General features: G+C 51.7%; 8 protein-coding genes across 8 annotated transcripts; 5 read left to right on the forward strand and 3 right to left on the reverse strand.

Annotated features, from left to right (window-relative positions):
• Positions 1 to 120: 120 nt before the first annotated feature.
• N7539_005825 (phosphotransferase family protein) lies at positions 121 to 1,710 on the forward strand (the record flags this gene model as incomplete). The annotated part of the gene is made up of 1 exon (XM_056935427.1): positions 121 to 1,710. The coding sequence occupies one exon, from the start codon at positions 121 to 123 to the stop codon at positions 1,708 to 1,710; it is 1,590 nt and encodes a 529-aa protein (XP_056789299.1).
• A 379-nt stretch (positions 1,711 to 2,089) lies between these two features.
• Positions 2,090 to 4,428, reverse strand: N7539_005826 (uncharacterized protein; the record flags this gene model as incomplete). Its single annotated transcript, XM_056935428.1, has 6 exons — positions 2,090 to 2,827; positions 2,887 to 2,955; positions 3,012 to 3,356; positions 3,422 to 3,714; positions 3,769 to 4,205; positions 4,280 to 4,428. The coding sequence occupies 6 exons, from the start codon at positions 4,426 to 4,428 to the stop codon at positions 2,090 to 2,092; spliced, it is 2,031 nt and encodes a 676-aa protein (XP_056789300.1).
• A 516-nt stretch (positions 4,429 to 4,944) lies between these two features.
• Positions 4,945 to 7,149, reverse strand: N7539_005827 (putative bifunctional fatty acid transporter/acyl-CoA synthetase (FAT1); the record flags this gene model as incomplete). The annotated part of the gene is made up of 5 exons (XM_056935429.1): positions 4,945 to 5,116; positions 5,187 to 5,336; positions 5,427 to 6,573; positions 6,650 to 6,805; positions 6,864 to 7,149. 5 exons carry the CDS (start codon positions 7,147 to 7,149, stop codon positions 4,945 to 4,947), a joined length of 1,911 nt encoding a protein of 636 aa, XP_056789301.1.
• Positions 7,150 to 8,512: 1,363 nt separating this feature from the next.
• On the forward strand, positions 8,513 to 10,234 carry N7539_005828 (putative peroxisomal 3-ketoacyl-coA thiolase (Kat1); the record flags this gene model as incomplete). Its single annotated transcript, XM_056935430.1, has 6 exons — positions 8,513 to 8,617; positions 8,694 to 8,789; positions 8,885 to 9,733; positions 9,812 to 9,876; positions 9,967 to 10,078; positions 10,196 to 10,234. The coding sequence occupies 6 exons, from the start codon at positions 8,513 to 8,515 to the stop codon at positions 10,232 to 10,234; spliced, it is 1,266 nt and encodes a 421-aa protein (XP_056789302.1).
• Positions 10,235 to 13,561: 3,327 nt separating this feature from the next.
• bgt2 (GPI-anchored beta-1,3-endoglucanase EglC) lies at positions 13,562 to 15,070 on the forward strand (the record flags this gene model as incomplete). Its single annotated transcript, XM_056935431.1, has 1 exon — positions 13,562 to 15,070. The coding sequence occupies one exon, from the start codon at positions 13,562 to 13,564 to the stop codon at positions 15,068 to 15,070; it is 1,509 nt and encodes a 502-aa protein (XP_056789303.1).
• Positions 15,071 to 17,497: 2,427 nt separating this feature from the next.
• On the forward strand, positions 17,498 to 18,185 carry N7539_005830 (ML domain-containing protein; the record flags this gene model as incomplete). Its single annotated transcript, XM_056935432.1, has 3 exons — positions 17,498 to 17,718; positions 17,798 to 18,014; positions 18,087 to 18,185. The coding sequence occupies 3 exons, from the start codon at positions 17,498 to 17,500 to the stop codon at positions 18,183 to 18,185; spliced, it is 537 nt and encodes a 178-aa protein (XP_056789304.1).
• Positions 18,186 to 18,909: 724 nt separating this feature from the next.
• On the reverse strand, positions 18,910 to 19,602 carry N7539_005831 (H(+)-transporting V1 sector ATPase subunit F; the record flags this gene model as incomplete). The annotated part of the gene is made up of 5 exons (XM_056935433.1): positions 18,910 to 19,050; positions 19,122 to 19,259; positions 19,367 to 19,400; positions 19,477 to 19,511; positions 19,579 to 19,602. 5 exons carry the CDS (start codon positions 19,600 to 19,602, stop codon positions 18,910 to 18,912), a joined length of 372 nt encoding a protein of 123 aa, XP_056789305.1.
• Positions 19,603 to 19,974: 372 nt separating this feature from the next.
• N7539_005832 (Nur1/Mug154 family protein) lies at positions 19,975 to 21,401 on the forward strand (the record flags this gene model as incomplete). Its single annotated transcript, XM_056935434.1, has 2 exons — positions 19,975 to 20,232; positions 20,298 to 21,401. 2 exons carry the CDS (start codon positions 19,975 to 19,977, stop codon positions 21,399 to 21,401), a joined length of 1,362 nt encoding a protein of 453 aa, XP_056789306.1.
• Positions 21,402 to 22,108: the final 707 nt, after the last annotated feature.

Raw genomic sequence — 22,108 nt, forward strand, 5'->3', positions numbered from 1 at the left:
ATGACTTGGCCCGTCGCGGATGCTCTCAGGTGGGTATAAGAGCATCAAGCCAACAAACCTTCACTTTTTTCAAAGAAGAAGTCTCACAGTCTGTTTTTTTGTGGCACGAGTCGTTCCGAGATGCGTCCAGTCATGAGTTTCGACGATGTTGCGTGGGATGAGAGCGAGCGAATTGTGAATAGTTGGACTATTCAGTTCTGCAGACCTCACATTGGAGAGGCAGCTGCCCAGACACTGCTGGACCATCATCACCCCGAGGAGCCAGTGGACTTTACCGTCATTGGCAGGGGCAGCTACAACATCTGCTTCCGTATCGTGTTTGTGAACAGTCCACCTGCTGTGCTTCGCTTCCCGTTGCCTTCCACTCTTCGCTTTCCCGAAGAGAAGACCCGAAATGAAGCCGCGATTATGCGGTACCTGGAGGAATGTACTTCTGTACCTGTGCCTCGAGTCATTCATTACGGCGCAGTGGCTGAAAGCCGGCTTTCGCTAGGTCCATTTATCATAATGGAGTACCTGAGTCACCAATCCACGCTCTATACCTCGTTGAACACACCTGGTCGCCCGCCACATCTGCGTGCAGTGCTTGATCCCAATATCAGCGAGCAGCGGCTGGGTGATATATACGGCCAAGTCGCTGAGATCATGCTTCAACTGTCACTGTCATCCTTCTCCCGAATCGGATGTCTCGAGAAAAAGGGTGACACAACGTGGGAGGTAGCCTTTCGCCCCCACACACTCGACATGGAGCAACTGTGCGTAATGGGGACACTTCCGACAACATGCCTACCGGATCCAAGATGTACATTTGACTCATCGTCCTCCTATCTCGAGTTCATTACGGAGACCATGATCCAGCATCTGCGTCACCAAAGAAACGACGCTGTCGAGTCCGCAGACGATTGTCGTCGAAAGTTTACAGCGAGGCGGCTTTTCCACCTTCTAGCCAAGGAAGGAAAACTGAGCAACCCATCGCTCAACAACGGACCGTTCAAACTCTGGTGTGATGATTTCAGACCGGCCAACGTCATTGTCGACAGCAACGATCGAGTCTGTGGAGTCCTGGACTGGGAATTTACCTACGCAGCACCCTTGGAATACACCTACGCTCCGCCATGGTGGCTACTCATCGAAAAGCCCGAATACTGGGAAGCAGGTCTCGACGACTGGGCGCGGGTCTACGAGCAACGCTTACAAATCTTCCTGAGGTCAATGGCCAAACGCGAAGACGCTTGCATCGCCAATGGCCAGATGACCGAGGACCAACGCTTGTCGACCCACATGAGAAAGAGCTGGGACACCGGACACTTTTGGATTGCATATGCCTGTCAACACAGCTTTGCATTTGATCTGATATACTGGGAGAAGATCGATCCTCGATTCTTTGGCGCGACATCGGACCCGGAGAGTGCTTGGAAAGCCCGAATGGCTCTTCTCAGCAAAGATGAAGTCGATGAGATGGAGAGTCTGGTTGAGAAAAAGATGCAGGAAATGCATACCAGAGTACTGGCATGGGACTGTGATGAGCTGACTGGGTTTCTTTCTACCTACACGAAGGAAGCACTGGCCCAGGCTGTTTCTGATGCTCTTCTTTACGGCCAAGCTGGTAGCACAGACCCCGCTGGTAGTGGTTCGGCCGGATCTCCTCTTGAGTCGCCTGCTTCTTTGGCCATGTATCGGGCAATGCTTGAATGGCTTACCAAGAATTGAAGGGTGAACCGTGAACTTAAATCCGGAACCTGTGTTCTTATCTGAAAGTCGACGCGCGTCATACAGCCTAGTGGTAGATGATCAGGCACCGTCAATCTAGCTTGAAACTGGCTCTTTCTCTGCGTCGCCACGCAACTTATTTGCATTCTTCTAACAAAGTTTGCTGATTGTCACTATGGTTTTCTGATATACAAACGACCACATAATGTGTCATTTTGTTAATCACTGACAGTCGACTCTAATGGTTCCTGTATGTACAAAGACTCGAAAAAAAAGTATTCCAAGAAAATGGCGGGCTTGTCACAGAATAGAAAAGGTCTTCGTTCCTTTGTGAGAAATTCTTTCCGTGATGAAATAGCTGTCTGAATCTTCAATGCAACTATCGTGCTACCCCTTCCTTCTCTTGAGCTTTCAAGGCTTGCTTCAAGAGATCCGGATACCATCGCTCAGCCACATCTTGATGGCTCGTTATGCGGGCGATAAGCGTGCCCTGACCTATGTTCCCGTTGAACATCTGGTTGAACGTAGCCTCTGCATCTGAGCGGACCTTTTCATCCTTGACCAGCTCCTTGATATGATGAGGGATATCAAGATGAATCTTCTCGACGCCGAGATCCAGACTCACGCCCTGAAAGACGGCAAATGAGAACCGTGGTCCAAGTGAGCGGTCATTCTTGTCCACGTAATTCTCCGGTCGTAGATTCACTCGATGCGTTGTTGCAGTGCACACTCCTCCGGTGATGGCTTCGAGAGCGCGACCAATGTTGATGACCAAGGTTCCCGGGATGGGATGCACTGGAAGCCATGTGCCCGCTTTGTTCTGGACCTCCAGTCCTGTATGGGGAGTGCCTTGCAGAAGAAAAGTGAGAAAGCATGAATCCTTGTGTGGACCAACTCCTTGAGTCTCTTGACCGGGGTGAGAGTCGACAGGTTCTGGGTATTTGATCATTTTGAATTTGTTCTGTTGAGGCGTATCGAAGAAGTCGTCGAACGCATTGGGCGGTAGGTCAAGTGCTTCCGCGACAAGAGATGTGAGCGAAGACGCGAGCTTGTCGACGGTATCGATATAAGTCTCCACAACGGAGCGGAATTGCGGCAATGCCTTCGCGTCAGGCCACTTTGATGGATGAGAATTCTTGTAGTTCCACCAGGAGCAAGGAGTTTGCGGTTACGTACCTGGTTTGGTCCCCTGATATTTCGATACAGGGGCTCCTCAGGTAGAGGCGCGGGTAATTCAGTCGCAAACTTTGGAATTATTAGTAACCCCTCGGGTGTGATGGTTCAATGATGGAATCGCCTACATCGAATTGTTCTCGGTAATCATTCTTGAGTGCTGTGATTTCCTGGCCGAGTCGAGAGTATCCCAGAAAATGCTTGCTGTTGACCATCTCTATCTCCAATTTCTTCTCTAGCGGGAGGTTGAAGAGAGCAGACGACTGCTCGAACAATTGCTGGTAGAGCTCATCTGGGACTCCCGTATTCTGAAGGTAGAAGAATCCCACATTGACGACAGCATCCTGGAGCTGTTTAAGAAATGCAGACCGCGACTCAGGCTGGGTTGCTTGTCTGTAGTCCAAGATGGGGATTTTGGTGAAAGCATTCCTATCGACTTCTTTCCCGTCGTTGCGACGTTCTTTCGCAGACTGCTGAAATATGAGCTTTGTGCTCCGGTTGTTCTGAGTTTCTTCTTGTATAGATGCAGAAAACTCACCACCTTCTGGACAAAGTGGTTCCGGCAGTCCAGCAGCTTCCGGGCGTTCTTTGAGAACTCGTAGTTGTGGCCACCCCGTGGCAGTATTTCAGCTTCAATCTCCGTGGATGATTGAAACAGCGAAACAAGATCATTGAACAGAGTCTTTCCTTGCGAGCCATTGTGTTCATCCCAGACAACCTCATTTTCCGCCGCCAAGAATTGTACCGGCACTCTGATGCCAGGGATCACAGTCCCGGTCAGGTACTGGTAAAACGTAGGGCTCTCATACTCCCTCAATTCCGATTTCAGCCCTAAGCATGTTTCAGTAAGGATGTCCACAAAGTGCATGTCGGCCAAACACCCACCTGGTTCAAATACACTCTCAATTACCTTCCCCGATAACCCGTCCAGATTCACCCACTCCAATTTCCCCATGAAACGCTCCACATTCATCGCGCTCTTATCAACGACATACCTCGGATTTTCTGGCTCGGGATCGGGCTCGGCCAGAAGACCGAGCGACTCCTGGGTTGGCAAGCTGCCCATGCAACTTACACCCCAAATCGGCATTTTTCTCTGCGCTTCATAGGCAACGGACAAAGCCAGGGCACCGCCCAGTGAGTGGCCCACGAGAATGACTCCGGGACTATGCTTCTTCGTCCGGACATGGTCAATCAAATCAACAAATGCTGGAATCGAGTGCTGCAAAGGAGTGGATGTGGTCGGTGCAGGAGCATTGCCGTAGCCGGGGCGTGAGACGTTGAGTACATCGTAACCCAGTTTTGCAAATGCACCGACTGAGCTGGAAGGACCTGTCAGTGCTGCCTTGTGGTGTCGCAAAGGTTCCCCGAGGAGGGATGTGGAATCCGGACTTACGAGATCACCGGGTTGTCAAAATACGCCGATGTCGCTCCCCCGCCGTGAAGTAGAACGACCAAAGGCAATGCATCCGTACCTGACCCGCGACGATAGAGGCCGTAAAAGTCAAGGCCATTGCCTTGAAACGGGATTCTTTCGTCTGTCATCTTTCACGCCCTCCCTCTGGTGTCATGAGGCTTGCTGGGGTGTAAGGGGATATGAGGGGAAAGGTTTGCAACTGCGGAGAGGGGTTCATCAAATTAGACTTGGTGGTTGTTGCCGAACGTAATGATGCCATTTGACGCTCTCGGGTCGCGAAATTGGGGGATGAAATAGCCTCATTGGCCCGTACTCCCCTAGTGAAACTATATTGCTGTGAAACTTTTGCTCGCAAAACGAGGCGCAATTAGAAACAAGTCTGGTCTAAGTGCAGGTCTATGTGCAGAGCTCCCGTGGATCCCAGGCTCTCATCTGGTCCGCGATGTACGCATACCAGCCCTACTGCCTGTCAATAAAGTGACCTGCGCTACCAGAATTCCTCTTAATACTTTGAATCAATGTGCGCGGACTGAGAAAACTGCAAGTGTCTGGGCATTCTGCAAGTCTATCCATTTTGAAGGATGAGTCAAAGCTTCTATACACTGCACGTACTACTGCAAAAGAAGTACAGTACCTCTCCGAAATCAAAGCTTGGCCTTGCCGTCTTCAATCCGAGACCAACCATCTCCATCGAGTTTCTCGTATTTCGTCCCGTTGAGCCACCATAGAGAATCACCACCTGCATCCTTGCGAGGATCCCAGCTCTTCTTCACGAGATCGCCCTTGGCCTGCTTGAAGGTCACACCCGTAGCCACCCTGTCAGGCTCTGTTAGTGGTGCTATCTCGCGATGAGTTAGAACTATCCATGTGGGTGAATATGACTCACTTTTCGGTGATGCGCACAAGACGAGGAATAGCATAAGAAGGAACACCCCTCTTTTTCAGGTGGGTGTACAAGTTGGCCATGCATTCTTGCTCCGCAGCAGCAGAGTGATCTTCGAGAGTGATTCCAGCTGCACCAGCTTGACCGTCGTAACTGTTTCAGAAGACAATATGTCAGTGACTGCCCCGTTGACCTGTCTCCATTCTCCAGCCCCTAAGGAAGGGAGTGGGCGCTTGTACTGACCTGGTCAATTTGACACCATACACCACAGCATCGTGAACACCCTCAATGCGACAGATGTGATCACGGATCTCACCCGCACTGACGTTCTCGCCCTTCCAGCGGAATGTGTCGCCCACACGATCTTGGAATCGAACCCAGCCTGAATGATCTTGGACGACGAGATCGCCCGTTCGCTGGAAAAGATCCCCCTTTTGGAACACATCGCGCAGCAATTTCCCCTCTGTCGCACCCTCGTTGTGCAAATACTCCGTCAACAGACCTCGGTCTCGTACTCGGCCAATGGCCTCGCCTTCCTCGCCCAATTGCGCCCGAATACAGAACCCGGTAGAAGGGTCACGATAGGGCATTTCTGTCTCAGTGTCATATTTCACGATGAACGTATCGTCTTCAAGCAGGCGTCGAATCGGTCCGGAAAAGCCCACCTTGCCGGCACCCCAGGCACCCTCGCCGATGTTATCGAATTTGGCCACTCCCTCCGTGGAGCGGTAGAACTCGCGGATCTCAGGCACACCGAAACGTGATCGGAACTTTTCCCAGATCTCACCGCGAAGACCATTACCCGTGGCAACGATGCACTTGTGGCCACGATCATAGGGAGATGGTGGGGTGGAGAGGAGATAGCGGCAGAGTTCACCGATGTATAGGATCCGGGTCGCCTGGGAATCGTGCACGTCCTTCCAAAACTGGGAGGCGGAGAACTTGCGACGAAGGCATAGCGTGCCTGCGTTGCCCAGGGTGTAGCACAGTCCTGTGAAGAAAGCGGTGCCGTGGAAGAGTGGCAAGGAGGAGTAGGTTCGCAGAGGGCGGTACTTGGATGGATTCTGCTCGTCTATTGAAAGAGGAGTCGAAGTCACCATGACCATCATGTTTCGGATGGCGCATGCTTTTGGCTTGCCGGTTGTACCGGAGGTATAAATCAAGGCAGTGAGATCCTTGGGGGTGCGCTTCGCTGGTGACACCGCCGCTGGTGAGAATTGTTGCAGATCAGACGCCGTGATTGTTTCAACGGATTCGGTGGAAATGCCGTCAAAAGACGACATGTTGACCGAAAAATGGGGCAGGTCGGCGCAGACAAATTGAGATAAATCGGGGGTGGAAACGATCGACTTTGAGCCTGATACGTCTAGACAGTGGATGAAGGTATCGTCTGTGATTGGGAGGTGTCAGTCTTCTGTGTCATAGACTGGAATTTCCTGCAACTTTGCTCAAGATCAAGGCCATACCTCGCAAGTTGGTATTGATCATGGCAGCTACGGCACCGAGCTTGGCCAGGGCGCAGAGAACAATCACCATTTCGGGCGAATTGGTTGTAAAGACGCCAACAAAGTCTCCTGTCTTGACATTTCGAGCATGGAGTAAAGCCGCAAATCGATCCACCGCTGAAGAGATGTTAGTTATTGGAAGATTTTTTACGCCAAACGTCTGGAGATCGCATACCATCCTTGAGCTGTGTATAGGACCACGTTTTGTGTTCAAACCACAATGCTTCATTTGCGCCATGCCCGTCCCTCTCCACGACTTTTTCGAGAAGTTTGTACATTGTAGTTGATTCACCCAGGCTGGCAATTTGTCTGGTCAGGCGCTCTTTGAACTTCCGGTCATGGCGAATTGTAGTCAAATCCGTGGAAATGGCCAGCTTCGCATTCAGATAGGCGCCCGCACCCACTGCCAGCGCGGAAGCCATCGCCACGGCGGGAACACTGGCTTCGGCGAGGTAGTCCATAGTGCTCTGACCGTGGTGCTTGACGATCCGCAATGGTTGAAGAACTTCAAAGGCACTCGAGTGCTCGTCGATTGACTCTTGTAAGATGCACTGTCCAGGACAGATCTGCTCGAATATGGGGCAATGTAGGTGCCGAATGCGATGCTGATCAATGCGCGTCCCGATCAAGTCTGCAGATGAAAGTGTTGAGAGCTCTTGATTAAGATCTCTACAAGCGTGCTTTGTAGCGGCTGTGCCCTGGATCTAATCTGCCGTGTACATGCACGATTACCTTTGCAGGTCCAATAATTCCACAAATAACTCCACCGCGTCTCAAGGGGTCAATGACGGCTGACCGAGGTGCGTCTTTAATAATCCGGCAGATCGCTGTCCATATTGTGAGCTCACTCCCCGATCAACCTGCCGGCGGTGTCTCTGAGAAGTCTATCACTCAGGCTGTTCTGCGCCATTGCTGTAGTGCGATGAGCTGCCGACCGCGAAGAATCACATACCCCGGGTCCGCAACTTCGCACTTCGCGAAGTTCGCAGTGGACCGGATCAATGACCCCAAATACCCCGGACTTTGGGATCATCTCCACCAGACGAGCTCTGTTCTTCGGCCTTACAAGCGAAAAGTTGCTTTTACGTCTTAGAACAGTCTCAATTGTCTGAATTGGTACTGGACTGTGACTACAGTACCTACTACCTACATCGCCTGTACGAAATATCGCCACTACAGTACATGATCTTTTTGGTACGATATCCTCGTGTTTGAGAGATCAAGTTACGAGCTTTATGTGAGATGGAGTACTACTACACTACTCTGTAATCTGGGTCTGGGCGAATACCACGACATGTTGAATATTACCACATCGGACCCAATCAGTCAGGTTGTACTCGTTGTTTAAAGAGCCGAGGGATCCACTACTGTCCGACCGTGACGGTATCATACGGCTGATCCTGCCGAGCTTCATCGGCACTTCTGCCGGGTTGCCCATACCCGTGCCCAGCACCACCCGACTCGGTCTTGGTCGGACAAGAGACACGATTTCTGTACAAAGTAGCACAGTCCCAGACTGTCATCGGGTCTCCATAATACCATGTAGCTCGTTCAATGTTAAGCTTGGCACTGAGTTATCATCATCAGTCAGCTGATCAACAAGCCGAGGCTCATATTAGTGTTACCCCCCTCTGCGCGTGCCCAAGATTGTCACCCGTTCCGGGAAATATAGAAAACTGAAGCCTCTGCCACGAAGATCTCTAGACTCGCGGGTTTCATTACGACTACGACTAGACCTCTGCGATCCAACAATCTGACGTTGTCTTGGAAAGTCATTGCAATTGCAAAAGTACTTCCCTCCCCTCAACAGTCATACATACAGCCATGTCGTCACCGCAACAACGGCTATCGTCCATCACCAAGCAGCTGTCTCCTGCTGGTGTTTCGGCCGCGCGAGCCAACATCCTCGCTAAGAACCCAGATGATGTGGTGAGTCCATGAATGGGAATGTGCCTCGTCAGTGTCAAAAAATCTTTTTGCTGACTCTTTTCTGCGCTGCATTTAGGTGATCACTTATCTTGCCAGAACGCCCCTGACCAAGGCGCGCAAGGGTGGTCTTAAAGATACCTCAGTCGATAACCTCTTGATTTCTCTTCTCACTGTAGGTGGTCCCAACCCCCCCCCCCCCCCCCCCCCCGGCAAACAGCCCACGAAGCCCTCCTCCCCAGTCTAGGCTAATTGCTCCTCCAAACACAGGCCGTCCGCGAGAATTCCAAAATCGAACCCAGCCTCGTCGAGGATGTCTCTGTCGGCAACTGTCTTGCCCCCGGCGCCGCATACTTGGCCCGGTCCGCTGTTCTGGCCGCTGGATTCCCCGTCACCACAGCCGCCTCGGTGTCCAACCGGTTCTGTTCGTCGGGCCTGTTGGCCGTTCAAAACATTGCCAATCAGATCATCGCCGGATCGATCGATGTTGGTATCGCTGTGGGCGCAGAGAGCATGAGCACCAATAACGATGGTGGTGCTCCCGAGATGGCCGAGCGGATCAACAAGCACCCCGTCGCTTCGCAGAACTACATGCCCATGGGCCAGACTTCAGAAAATGTGGCGGCACAGTTTGGCATCACCCGCGAGCAACATGACCAGTTCGCTGCGAAGAGTTTCCAAAAGGCCGAGCACGCACAGAAGGCGGGCTGGTCACAGGATGAGATCATCCCGATCAAGACACAAGTCAAGGATCCCAAGACGGGCGAGGTCAAGGATGTCGTGGTCGATCGCGACGATGGCGTCCGTTACGGGACCACGCCCGAGTCCCTGAGCAAAGTGCGCGCAGCATTCCCGCAGTGGCAGCCTAGTGCGACGACCGGCGGCAATGCCAGTCAGATCACGGATGGTGCGGCGGCTTTGCTGTTGATGAAGCGATCGCAGGCCCAGAAGCTGGGTCAGCCGATTATTGGCAAATTCTGCGGTGCGACTGTTGCAGGTCTGGAGCCTCGTATCATGGGTATTGGCCCTACGTTGGCGATTCCCAAGATCTTGAAAAAATTCGGCCTGACCAAGGATGACATTGACATCTTTGAGATTAATGAGGCTTTTGCTTCAATGGTGTGTTTTGTCTTTCGCATTGGATGACTGATCAGGTAGAACTGGTTTGGCTGACTTACTTTTTCCTTTTACGTGCAGGGTGTCTACTGTGTGAGCAAATTGGGGCTTGACGAGGCCAAGGTGAACCCTCGAGGCGGTGCCATGTAAGTTCTACGACCTGTGTTTCCCTGGAATTGGCCGGAGTCTCCTTTGAGTCTGTCTCAATTGTATCTCATTCGGTTCCCATCATCTAGTGCGTTGGGGCACCCCTTGGGAGCGACTGGTGCCCGTCAAGTGGTGACTGCATTGTCAGAATTGCGTCGTCGCGATCAGCGTGTGGCTGTTACGTCGATGTGTATTGGAACTGTAAGTTGAGCATGTCCCCCTTTGTCAAGACGAGACTTGGATGACTGGATGTTTTGGGTGATACCACTGCAGCCTGAATGACATGATGCTGACTGAAGATGCCTTGTGGGTATCTAGGGTATGGGCATGGCTGGTATTTTTGTGTCCGAGCATTAAGCATTTGATGTCTAGTAGTAAGTACCTTAGTATTTGAGGGTACATCATCATGGGACCACGTTCTTTCTGGACAGAAGGCCAAAAGCCACGGCAGCATAAGAATACGATGTCTTGCTGATAAACACACAAATTATCTGTAGTCAATAAGCCCACGCGATGACTATACTGCCGAGGCTGATTTGAAGATTCAGCGAGCGTGTTCATCTGTTGATGAGATGGATTTCCCAGCGATCGAAGTCACGGGAGAATTGGATACTTATGTACTAGTAGTCTCAGGTAGTAGACCATGACCTCAAACTACTACCTGTTTGAAGAAATGAACACATCCCTCAGGGGAGCCCAACCGAAGCACCCAGGGAAATGAGTTTATCTTTTGCAAGGCACTGTTTGACTGGTCACTGAACAAAATTACTCTGCTTGCTTAGGTAGTTATGTGACAGGTAGTTAGCAAACTGCTATAGGTCCCTACAACCTACCCTCTACGCCTGTCCTATCTCTCTACTCTCTAGCACCTGCACGTCATTATTTGCATACGACTTTCAAAGTGCAATCCCTGCATGTCCATGTCCCTGTAGACGATGTAGACTGTAGAAGCCATGAAAAAATGTACGGATTTTACTAGATTACTAGATTACTACAAATACTATACACTACACACTACACACTACACACTACACACTACACACTACACACTACACAAAGTCTCCCTGCTTCCAGTACTGCACTCCGCACATGACATCGTTTGTCCAAGAACCCTCCGTAGAGCCAGGGATCACCAAGCCCATGGCCAATTTCCCGATGCAGCTGTGTGGAGCCCGGACTGGTCAATCAGGACTCGTCTTCTGTCTTGCGAGTCGCCACAGCCGAGGGATTCTGGGGGCCTTGACATTCAGGCGGTAACTCTTTGTCCTGGCGGCAACTGAGTTGCATCCATGCGACAAGGCGAATGCGGCCTTCCGGCAATTGCCAATGCCTGGTGTCCTGTCCTGCCCTGCCAGGCTGCGAGCTTGGAACGGACTGGGAGTCTGGTACCACTACCACTGCCCGTACCAATATCCACTGATAGAAAAATCACTCAAACCACTCAATCCATCTGCCCAGGCCTCACTCACCACTTAAGTCTGACTACTACTACTACTACTACTACTACTGCACTACTACTAGACCTCCTTAGTGGTACGGTGTGAATTGTGGCCACTGGACAGAACGAGGCCGCTCCACCGTGGTTTACGCAATCTCGCCAGTCGACGCACCGAATCACAGAGAAGCTGGATCACGTGATGGTTGGGGTCGGAAGAGTTTCCAAGGGCGACCAGACCCCAAGTCTGGATGCGCCGGGAACAGAAGGAGGGAAAGAGAAAGAGCGGAAGAAGAAGGGTAACTTGGTACCTGCTACTGGCAACTGGCACATCTGCAGGTGGTTCTACCGTCCTAGTCCTCCTCCCCTAGGACCGGGTAACACTCTGAGAAGGCATTCTCCGAGGTCACTTTGCCATTGTTGGGAGAAACCATGTGAGGAGGTAGTATTTTCGGGGAAGCGGTTCAGTCTTCAGATAGTGGGGACTCGAGTCTCCCAGGAAGTCTAGGAGGGACGAGGGAGTACCTGGTAGGACTATGGTGAAAGGTCATTCATTATAGGAGGGAGCAGGGAGCCTGAAGCATTGTCGCCCGCAATCTCAGCGTGTGGTAGAACTACTTACCTACCTGATATACCCCATGATCAAGATTTGTATCTCTCTACTTAGGCACCTTAGGTACCTACTGTTTTCTAAATTAGGAGTCTCGCAAAAGATGTGATCGGTTAGGTCGTAGGCGTGTCTTTCTTTCACAGCCCAATGTCTCGCCCGGGACTTAGGAGTCGTCACTCGTTGTCTTAGAATTGAACTCGAACAGGGTGCCGAAGTGCCGGCGGTACTCAAATACTCCTGTACTAGTACAGAGCCGGACAGATGCGATGTACACCTACACTCAACTATGGGTGGTTCGATACATTCGGTATGTGGCGGCAGTGCTCCTCGGTGAGTCGGATGTACTACTCTGGCGACCGGTACAGTGTACAGACAGTACTGTAGTAGAGGAGGCTTCGGAGCAGGTGCCAGGCAGCACCCAGAACCACCGCAATCTCCTCAGGCTCTTTCTAGTATTCAGTTGCAGTCCATTGCCCAGCGTCCACTTTAACGATCAGTAAGGGTTGACCCAGAGTTGCTCTTCCACAGGGACCAGGACAGGCATCTCTACCGACTCTTGCCTTCTGGTGTCGGAAGTTGGATCACCTCTCACAATGCAGACCAGATAGACTGGTCACCAGGTAGCCCGAAGAAGCCCCTGGGCCCGGTGTGGAAGTCAGTGCCGATCGTTGGACTCCCCAATGACATCGATCTGGGCCCTTGGCGGAGAGACCTTGGGCATGATCCGTCCATCATCCTCCGTCCTCCATCCGGGACCGGGGCACCCAGCGACAGGTACGACGTGATAAGTTGATCGTACAGTCCCCTTAGTAGTAGTAGTAGTAGTAGTAGTAGTAGTAGTAGTAGTAGTAGTAGTAGTAGTAGTAGTAGTAGTAGTAGTAGTAGTAGTAGTAGTAGTAGTAGTAGTAGTAGTAGTAGTAGTAGTATGTCGATCACGATGTCGATATTGACTTCCCTTGAAGTGCCGCTGTCGACGCCTCCCGTATTGGGAACTCTGGATCATTGGAAGTGTACGGATCCCTCCACCATACGACAAGTATGGAATATTTACATGGTCGCTGGCTGGACTCTCTGCAACTCCACCGCGTCTGCCAGGGCCCGCTGTGTAACTGCGACCAGATCCGGACTATTGGATGGTCAGATTATTTTTGGAAAAAGCAGGACTCCCCAATCGGCTCCGCACAAGAGGAGAACAAGCAAAGTTTAGCCAACGTGTCGCGCTCCATCAGAACGCATCAGGTCGCATCAGAACGCACCGTCGAGCCCCACTCGGTTCCTCCGGTGGCGTTGTCTAGACTTGGGGCAACAACCGTCCCTCCACACATCCTCTGATCTCGAGGGCACCTTGATCTGGTACATATTAAGTATTCCCTGGTCTTCCGTCCGGTGCCCAGCCAGGTTCGAATTTATTTCTCCATCTCTCACTTATTTCTCCGTCCATCATCGTGCTTGTAGTACTGTGTGCTTTTTTTTTTTTTGGGGATCCTCCGCCATCTTCTTCACACGTCTCTCTCTCCCTCTTTCAATCCCTCAGATCTCTCACACATTCGATCGCCTTCGGCTGTGACGCTCATATTCAAACAATCCTCATCCTACTAGTCTCTCCGCCGACTCTCTCGTTTCGTTCTTATTCCTCACAATGTTCTCCAAGCAAGCTATCGCTCTGGCCTTTTCCGTGGCCGCCGCCCAGGCGGCTCACCAGGGGTTTAACTATGGTTCCACCCTGCCCGGTGGTGGTGTTGCCTACGAGGCCGACTTCAAGACGCAGTTCCAGACGGCCAAGAACCTCGTGGGCACCTCGGGCTTCACCAGTGCCCGTCTCTACACCATGATCCAGGGTGGCACCACCAACGAGCCCATCCAGGCCATCCCCGCCGCCATTGCGGAAGAGACCTCTCTCTTGCTTGGTCTCTGGGCCTCCGGTGGTAACATTGACAACGAGATTGCGGCTCTTCAGTCGGCCATCAGCACCTACGGCGATGCTTTTGGCAAGCTCGTGGTCGGTATCTCCGTCGGCAGTGAGGATCTGTACCGTAACTCCGTCACCGGTGCCAAGAACCACGCCGGCATTGGTCTCAACCCCGACGTCCTGGTCGAGTACATCAAGAAGGTCAAGGCGGCCATCGCCGGTACCCCCTTGAGCGGTGCCTCCATCGGTCACGTCGACACTTGGGATGCCTGGACCAATGGCACCAACGCGGCCGTCATCAACGAGATTGACTGGCTCGGCTTCGACGGTTACCCATACTTCCAGACCACTATGCCCAACGGCATCGACCAGGGCAAGGCTCTCTTCGACGACGCCGTCGCCAAGACCAAGTCTGTCGCCCAGGGCAAGGAGGTCTGGATCACCGAGACCGGCTGGCCCGTCAGCGGTCCCACGGAGAATGAGGCCGTCGCTTCTGTGGCCAACGCCAAGCAGTATTGGGACCAGGTCGGCTGCCCTCTCTTCGGCGAGACCAACACCTGGTGGTATATCCTCGCCGACGCTGGTGCTAGCCCCAGCTTCGGTATTTCCAGCAGCATCTCCAACACCCAGCCTCTGTTTGACCTCTCCTGCAAGAGCTCGTCTTCGTCTTCTAGCTCGGCCGCTTCCTCTGCCACCAACTCTGCTGTCAACCTTGGTGCCGGTCACTCCACTGCCACTTCGGCCGCTGCCTCTTCCACTTCCACTGGCTCTAACTCGGGCTCTGGCTCTGGCTCTTCTGGCTCTGGCTCTTCTGGCTCTGGCTCTTCTGGCTCTGGCTCTTCTGGCTCTGGCTCTTCTGGCTCTGGCTCTTCTGGCTCTGGCTCTTCTGACTCCGGCTCGTCCATGGGTGGTCACTCGACCACCATGGTCAGTGTCCCCGCTGGTCAAACCCCTACCTCTGCCTCCTCTACTCCTCTGATCTCGTCTGCTGGCACTCCTTCATCTTCTGCTGCTATGGGTAGCTCCGGTGCTTCCACCACTGGCTCTGCATCTGGCTCCTCCGGTGCCGGTGCCGGCTCATCTGGCACTTCTGCCTCCGGCTCTAGCTCAGGCTCCGCCGCCGGCTCCAGCAGCTCTGCCTCTTCCAGCCCATATGTTGGCTTCAACTCTGCTGCTCGTTCCTCTGGCTCGGCCTTTTCCGCCCTTGCCGCTGCTTTGGTCCTTGCCATCGCTCTTTAAGCAGCAGGCTGGATTTGATCGTCTTTTGAGCACCCATGCCACATTTTTCAACAGATCATGGAATACACAGTTTCAGTCTTATTTGCCGGCGTCATTCTTTCTTTTTTTTCCCCCCAAAATCTGGCGGATATCACCTAAATCCTTTTTATTCACTTCTCTGTATGAATATTTTCCAATAGATCACACGATTATCCCTCATACCAGTCAACATGGGCCTTTCAAATCTAGCAGTACACTATGTAGCCCAGCGGACGCTCAAGTCTGGCCAGTGGCTACTATTGTGTGGATGAAATAGATGATGACAACTGAGCGCCCTGGTCCTGCACCACCACTCAACCTAATGATGCCTGCATATGCTGTGATTAGCGTGACCGCGCGCAAATTCGACACGAGCGAGTGACATAATGTCAAAACATCAGATATGTAGAAGTAGTCCACTTGGGTACAGCGTATAAGGTACAGCGTATAAGGTACTTCGGATGAAGATCCCGCTTTATCCCTGGTCCTGGTGCATTCGTTCTACACCTGACCACGGCTCAACTGGCTCTCATCCCGGTATATTCCTTAAATACCTACCTCATCCCTCATTAATCGAAACGAACAACCTAATCTCACCTCGTTGACTATTCAATCACGCATCACACTCCACACTCCACAGGTGTTATCATTCCTCGCTGTCGTTTTACTGAACCGGATTGTATAGAATCCCGGAGGTGCAAAAGGAGTCATGTCTCCACAACAATAAGGACCCAGGCATAATACGGTAACTGGCCCAAGCCCCGGGCTGCAGGCTGATCCACATCAAATCAATAACATTGCAATTTGATAAATATCGATAGCCTGCAGGTGGCCCACTTTGAAGACAGAAATAGACTTGGATCCGTGGATCTAGACTCGCCTGCAGGTGGATTTTCGTGAATGTATGGATACCGTATTGGGTCATCGTGTTTATTGAGTCGATTTATTGATCAGCTATGCATCTGCCCCAATGATACCTAGAATCAAGCTACCAAGCCCAGGACCCCTGTCTGAGGAAGCACCGGAATGGTACTGCCAAAATGCCTTACACAGTCCATATCGAGGAATCCTTCCAACATGACCGTTGCGGAATCATTCAAACAAGACCCGTCAAGCGAAGAACCCCCTGCAGTATACCTATCCAATGATGATTTCTTCAGAGAAATTCCAGTGGGCAAGTCCGCACTGTCCAGCTCCTAGGTAGCTCGCCACGGAATCCCCTCGAGCACAGTATTTCAGGTGGCGCCCGGGCTATCTTGCGAAAGGAAAAAGGGGGATGTCTGGCCGGATTATGACTCGGATACCAGGAGCACAACTACCTACGGGGCAGATTGAATGACACAATATAACAAATTCCTCACAACTCTTTGTACGCAAGCGCCAAAGAGTAGTATGGGAGTCCCGGTATTCGGTAGATATAGTTGAGGTTGCTATGCTAGATGTAACTCTGAGAGCAATGAAGATGGCTTGGTGGTCCATGGATGTTTAAATCAGACTAAAAGCGTAGCCCTTTGATCGCGGAGTCCTCTTCTAATCATAGATAGGCAAAAGAGTCTGATGGAGAAAGTGAATGTGCCGCGTGTGCGCTGAACACATGGTCATGTAGACGCATGCTCCATTAAAATGCCGTCCAGCGAGGGTGTCGGCCCCGATTTGATGTCCTTAGGACGACCTGAAAATGATATGTTAGATCAACGATAGGTTACTACCTAACGTCCGGTCCGGTGACGTCACGCTCCGTGCTCGGTTCAATTCCAGTTCCTGTATCCATCGGGCAAGAAATATGTATGCAGTTTATGCACCGTCCTGGCCCTATGTTCCTATAACAAATCTTGGCTGTCATATCAAGTTAGCAGAAGACAAATGCTACGGTCCTGAAAAAGGCCCATCTTGATAAAGGCCCGAGTGGATACTTCTGTTCAAAAAATGGGTGCAAGTCTTGGCACGCAACTTTGATCAGATCGTGGTAGGCAAATCGAGGATCGGAAATAACGATAAGGGTTTGCGGAGGGCTACATGCCTTCCAAGTACGTCGACAGGCACACTGCCGCCGATGCGTGGTGTCCAGGCACCAGGTATCTACGAGTCACATATACACCGTTCTTCTTGCTCTCGACCGGTGGAAAGGCCGTACCTCGTGACCCGTGAGGGGAAAAAGAGGGCAATCCAAGCCTAAATCGGCCAAGCCAATCACGTGGCCCTATCGTCATCAAGTGACTCTTGCCTGCAAGGGCCGACCTCATCTCCAACTCCAGGCGAAGCAGGTTACCTCTTCACCAACCTCTCCCGGCCATCGTGACTCTGTTGGCTTTGACTTCACTTTCTCATTAGCTGAATATCAGTCTTTTTTGTGCTCTGTGGAGATCTTTCAATACACTTCGTCTACCACTCATATAGACTACCGCAGCCATGAAGTTCGTATCAGCCGCTGCTTTGCTTCTCGTCTCCCCGCTCGTTGCGGCGGCGTCCATTCCAAGCGTCTTCGACCCGACACAGGCCCCGATCAGTGCAGCAGACGAAAATCGAAAGAACCCTGTCAAGGGTGACAATCCTTTGGAGTTCTGTGAACCTCCTTCTTCGCATCTGCTCACCATCGACTCCGTCGACCTTTCGCCCAACCCTCCCAAAGCGTGAGTACAGCAGACATCTGGAAACCCATACCTCATAATAAGAACATACGTTGACCACCGCATTGTGTTCTCTTTCCAGCGGCGAGACTCTCACCATCACTGCTTCGGGCGTTTTGCACCAATCCATCACCGATGGCGCGTACGTCAACGTGGAAGTTAAATGGGGTCTCATCACCCTGGTCAAGCAAACCATGAACCTCTGCGAGCAGATCGAGAATGTTGACCTGAAGTGTCCTCTCGAGAAGGGTAGAATGACCATGACCAAACAGGTGGACTTGCCAAAGCAAATTCCTCCCGTAAGAATCTCCAGTGAAATGGCGAGGTGTGACAACAAAGTTTCAAGCAGACGCTGACATGCAATATCACAGGGCCGTTACTCAGTCCTCGCCGATGCCTATACTGCCGACCACGAGAAGGTCACATGTCTCCAGGCCCACGACATCAAGTTCAACCTGCCCAACTTCTAGTCGCCTCTCTCATCCATCTCGAAACTGCCATATCTTGAATACCCGGCTGCATTGGTCTCCAAGTCTCTCCGTATGTTGGGACTGGAAATCCTTCCGGTATATTGTCGGCTGTTGTCACGTTCCAACCACCTCCATGTCCTGTCACGACCACACACGTAGTGCATGTCTCAATTCTTCCTACTATTTCCCCCTTCAATACATTGCCCGAGCCACGTCAAGCACCCGAAGCTATCTCCGCTTTTTTTCCATTCTCCGCTCTAATGTATTACTGCCTTGACGACTAAATTTAGGTCCCCCGCTGCTTCAAAAGTAGACCGGATCGGTTTTCTAAAGACTGTCCGAGTGGAGACTTGACATCGTAGTGCAGGTGGGTACTTGTGTCATTCTAGTATATCGGGAATTTCAGCGTCTTTCCAATTGTACAGACTAGCAACATTTCTGTTCGAAGGGGCGAGTCATGGTGAAATAGCATTCGTATGCGATTGATCATATCGGGTATTTCCTCTCTAGAGATTTCCTCTTTCTCTTAGTCTTCTCCTCCCCTCTCCATTGGTCAACAATGCAATATCCATATATACGGTGCGAATACTCGCATGGCTGCCAAAACTCAGTGATTGCACCAACTGCCATGTTCCAACCAGAAATGCATGAGCAAGAAGCAGCGAGATAACAAGACACTCTGCAGGCAAAAGCCAAGCCCAAGCTTATGATCCGTATGTCCAGACTACTCGCCAAAGAGTCGTCGCACACGCTTGAGCACGCTGTCCTTCTCGGGGTCGTACGGGTGATCCTTGCTGGGGATCTCAAGGACTGCAGGGAAAGGATCGGCGAAGGTGTCGACACTGTGACGAATTCGCTCTGCAATCTGTTTGCCGGCAGACATGGCACAGTCAGCTCAAGTCTCGCTTATTCTACCCGAGTGGCTGAGAGACGAACATGTTGGTTGATCAAAAGGATGGCAATGTCCTTGCGCTCCTCTGTGAAGTTGCGGAATGCTTGTTCGATCTGGGATGTTTCCGTCTTGCTGTCGACGACTAGGAAGTTTCGCTGCGCATCTGCGCCTTCGGTGACGTGCTAGAGGAAGAGAGATAATGAATGTGAGCTTAGGCTTCTTGTTATAATCCATGCACACACACGGTCGATCAGTCGACGGCCGCCACGGCGAGGGACTGTCTACTTACACCGATACCAGCGAGAAGGAGCCCAGTGACGGAGCTGATCAAGAGCTTCAATTTTAGTTTCTTTGCCAAGACACAACGCTCTTCGTTGAAGCAGGGCGTGAGACTCTTACTCTTCATCACCAATGACAGCAAGAAGTTGTCGGTCCTGCAGAAGTACAAGTTAGAGACATTGGCTCTCCCCGTTTCTGTAAGCTAGCTGAGCTTCAAAGTACCTTGTAAGTCGCATTAGAAGCCATGGCGAGGCGATTTATTGGAGAACTGAGCTCTCACAGATAAACAAGCCGAGGTTCCGTGGTCAAACAGAGCTGAGCTGGGCCTCGATCAATCGAGCCTCGACGGCCCTCCTCTCTGCCCGCTAATCGCCGCAACGTGATAATCGTGGAGAAGCTCATTATTATGTAAGCTGATGCAATCTCCACTGACCTACCAAATCTTCAGTACCTTCTACCTAGCCTGCAAATGTTTTTCAAAAACTCAAAAGCGCATTGTTTGTCACATTTCTTCTCCAGCGTCCAGCTTGAGATTGCTGGATGTCGAAGTTCACATCTTTTTTGACGGCAAAGCTGTAGAGGAATCAGCCTCACCTCCTCTTCAAGTCACCTTCAGCGATGCCGCGTCTCGTGCGCCGTCAACCGCTCGCGGAGCGCATCCGGTCGTTCCTCAACCCATGGGATTTTCTTTTGTGGCTATCAGAGTCTATTGAGGGGTACGACTGGGATCAGCTCGAGAAAGATTGGGGTCTCACTATTGGAGTTCTCTTGAACTTTGTCTTCCTTATCGCACGTGCAAACAGTGGTTCAAGTGGGAGCGAAGCCATCGATGATGTCTTTGGAGACAATGACGGCGTGCCCTGGCTGAGCTGGTTTGTGAGTTAAACCTCTTGTCCTCTGCTATTCTCCTGGAAGCTGACAGTCTCGGTTTTCACTCGTAGGGATCGGCTGTCGTTCATGTTCTCGGGCTATTCTCCTTCGTCAACGCCATCTACACTTTCCAAAAGAAGCGATACTACCGATTCTTTGAAGCGCCCATTGATACCGCTCCTGCGAGCTCATCTGCTTCCCGCGTTCGGGTCGACTCAAGCCCGATGGTAGCAACGCCTCTTCGCTATCTTGCCAACGTAATTTCTTCAGAATCTGCGCACTCGCGTGCGCACCCTGACGCGCACCGCGACGTCTGGGAGCTGGCCATGTGGGACCCGTTGCCAATCTCCATTCGACTGCTCTGCTTGTTCAGTCCTGGCCATGTTTTGGTCTACTACCTCTTTCTTCCAACTCAGTTGTCGGATCCCAGGCCTAGCGTGACTGTTGCAACAACAATCCTCTTGACCGTCCTGCTCTCCGTTCAAATGTCTTTCATATCGAGCTTCTACAAACAACAGGCGAAGGATTCATTACTCGTGCATAGGGAGGTTCTGAAGGAATATGATACGAAATTCGTCCACCCCCGGACTCAACCTTTGATGAGAGACGTCGGCACGCAATTCACGGAAAAAAGCGACCTCGTCCCAACTTCAGGCAGCCCGAACAAGGTCGAGACTTACACTCCAACCTTCATCGTTAACCGGGGATTCAGAACCAGTCCCAATCCGAATTATCTTAGCCATGTTGACCCGGAAGGCCTTTCTCCACGACGCCCGAGAACTTCTACGCCTACTGCGACTTCTATCTTCCAAACTCAGCCGTCTTTGCAAACGCCGGTCATCTCGCGCGAAGGGACCCCCTTGGTGAGGACAGTGAAGACAAACATGAGACAGCCGCAGTTCCGAACACAGTCAGCGATGTCAGGTGATGGGGGTAGCCTCGGAGTTTATTCGCATGCCAACTCCCCTTTGCGGAAGTCTGCATCTACGGCATTTGATCGCCGTCTACAAAGTAACGGAGATTTCTTCTATACAGAGAGAGGGGCGAGCCCGTTAAGGAAACAGTCCAGCCCCCTCAAGCGAAGCAGCTTGGCCGGGCCAATGGGTAGTTCAGCACCAGGACCTCAGCCAGCTAATCAAGGTTCGACGAATCGCCGTGAAACCGGTCGATTCTAATGTCATCAATCAATTGAATACTACACATTTTTCTTCGTATACTACCGGCCGATCGTGATATCATAGGTCCAGCAAGCTGTCATGCGTGGAATGATCGCCTCCCTGCGTGATGCTGTCACCAAATCCTGTTGAGCCACACCAGACCCGATATACCTTGCATGTCTCTCTCATCCTTGGGGCTGGCTCATACTTCGCAATCTTCAGCCACTTTACATTGAACTCACCCCCCTGGATTTTGCGATTTACGGGTATGGTTCGTGGAAGTTCTTAGGGTTTAGGGAATGGCCACCCGTGATGTTCACCTGCCTGATTGCTCTTGGTCGCCCTTGGCGGGTTGCGGTTTCCTTACAGCATCGTCAAGCTCGTACCTGCTTGGCACACAAATAGATTGCCAGCTTGTCGACCGCCGTCATTGCTACCCGATGGGGGATTTTCTGGTAGGATCATTTTCCCGTACACATGCCGTTTGATGGCCGGCTGGGCTCTCACAACATTCCGACGCGAGTGCTGGCATTCCTCACCACCCACCCTTCCGTACAGCACCTATCGCTTACAAGGAAGATTAAAGTATCTTAACATTGTTCGAGTCCCTCTTTTGTTATGATCATTGATGAGCACCTTCCGCCGCTCGCTCCTTTGCTCGACATCCAATTGCTGTCATTTTCTCATCAATCGCACGCAAGAATCCGAATATACGTATCCGCTCT

The sequence above is a fragment of the Penicillium diatomitis genome (genome assembly GCF_028827545.1).
Source record: "Penicillium diatomitis strain IBT 30728 chromosome Unknown utg000006l_segment0_segment0, whole genome shotgun sequence".
NCBI classification, from domain to species: domain Eukaryota; kingdom Fungi; phylum Ascomycota; class Eurotiomycetes; order Eurotiales; family Aspergillaceae; genus Penicillium; species Penicillium diatomitis.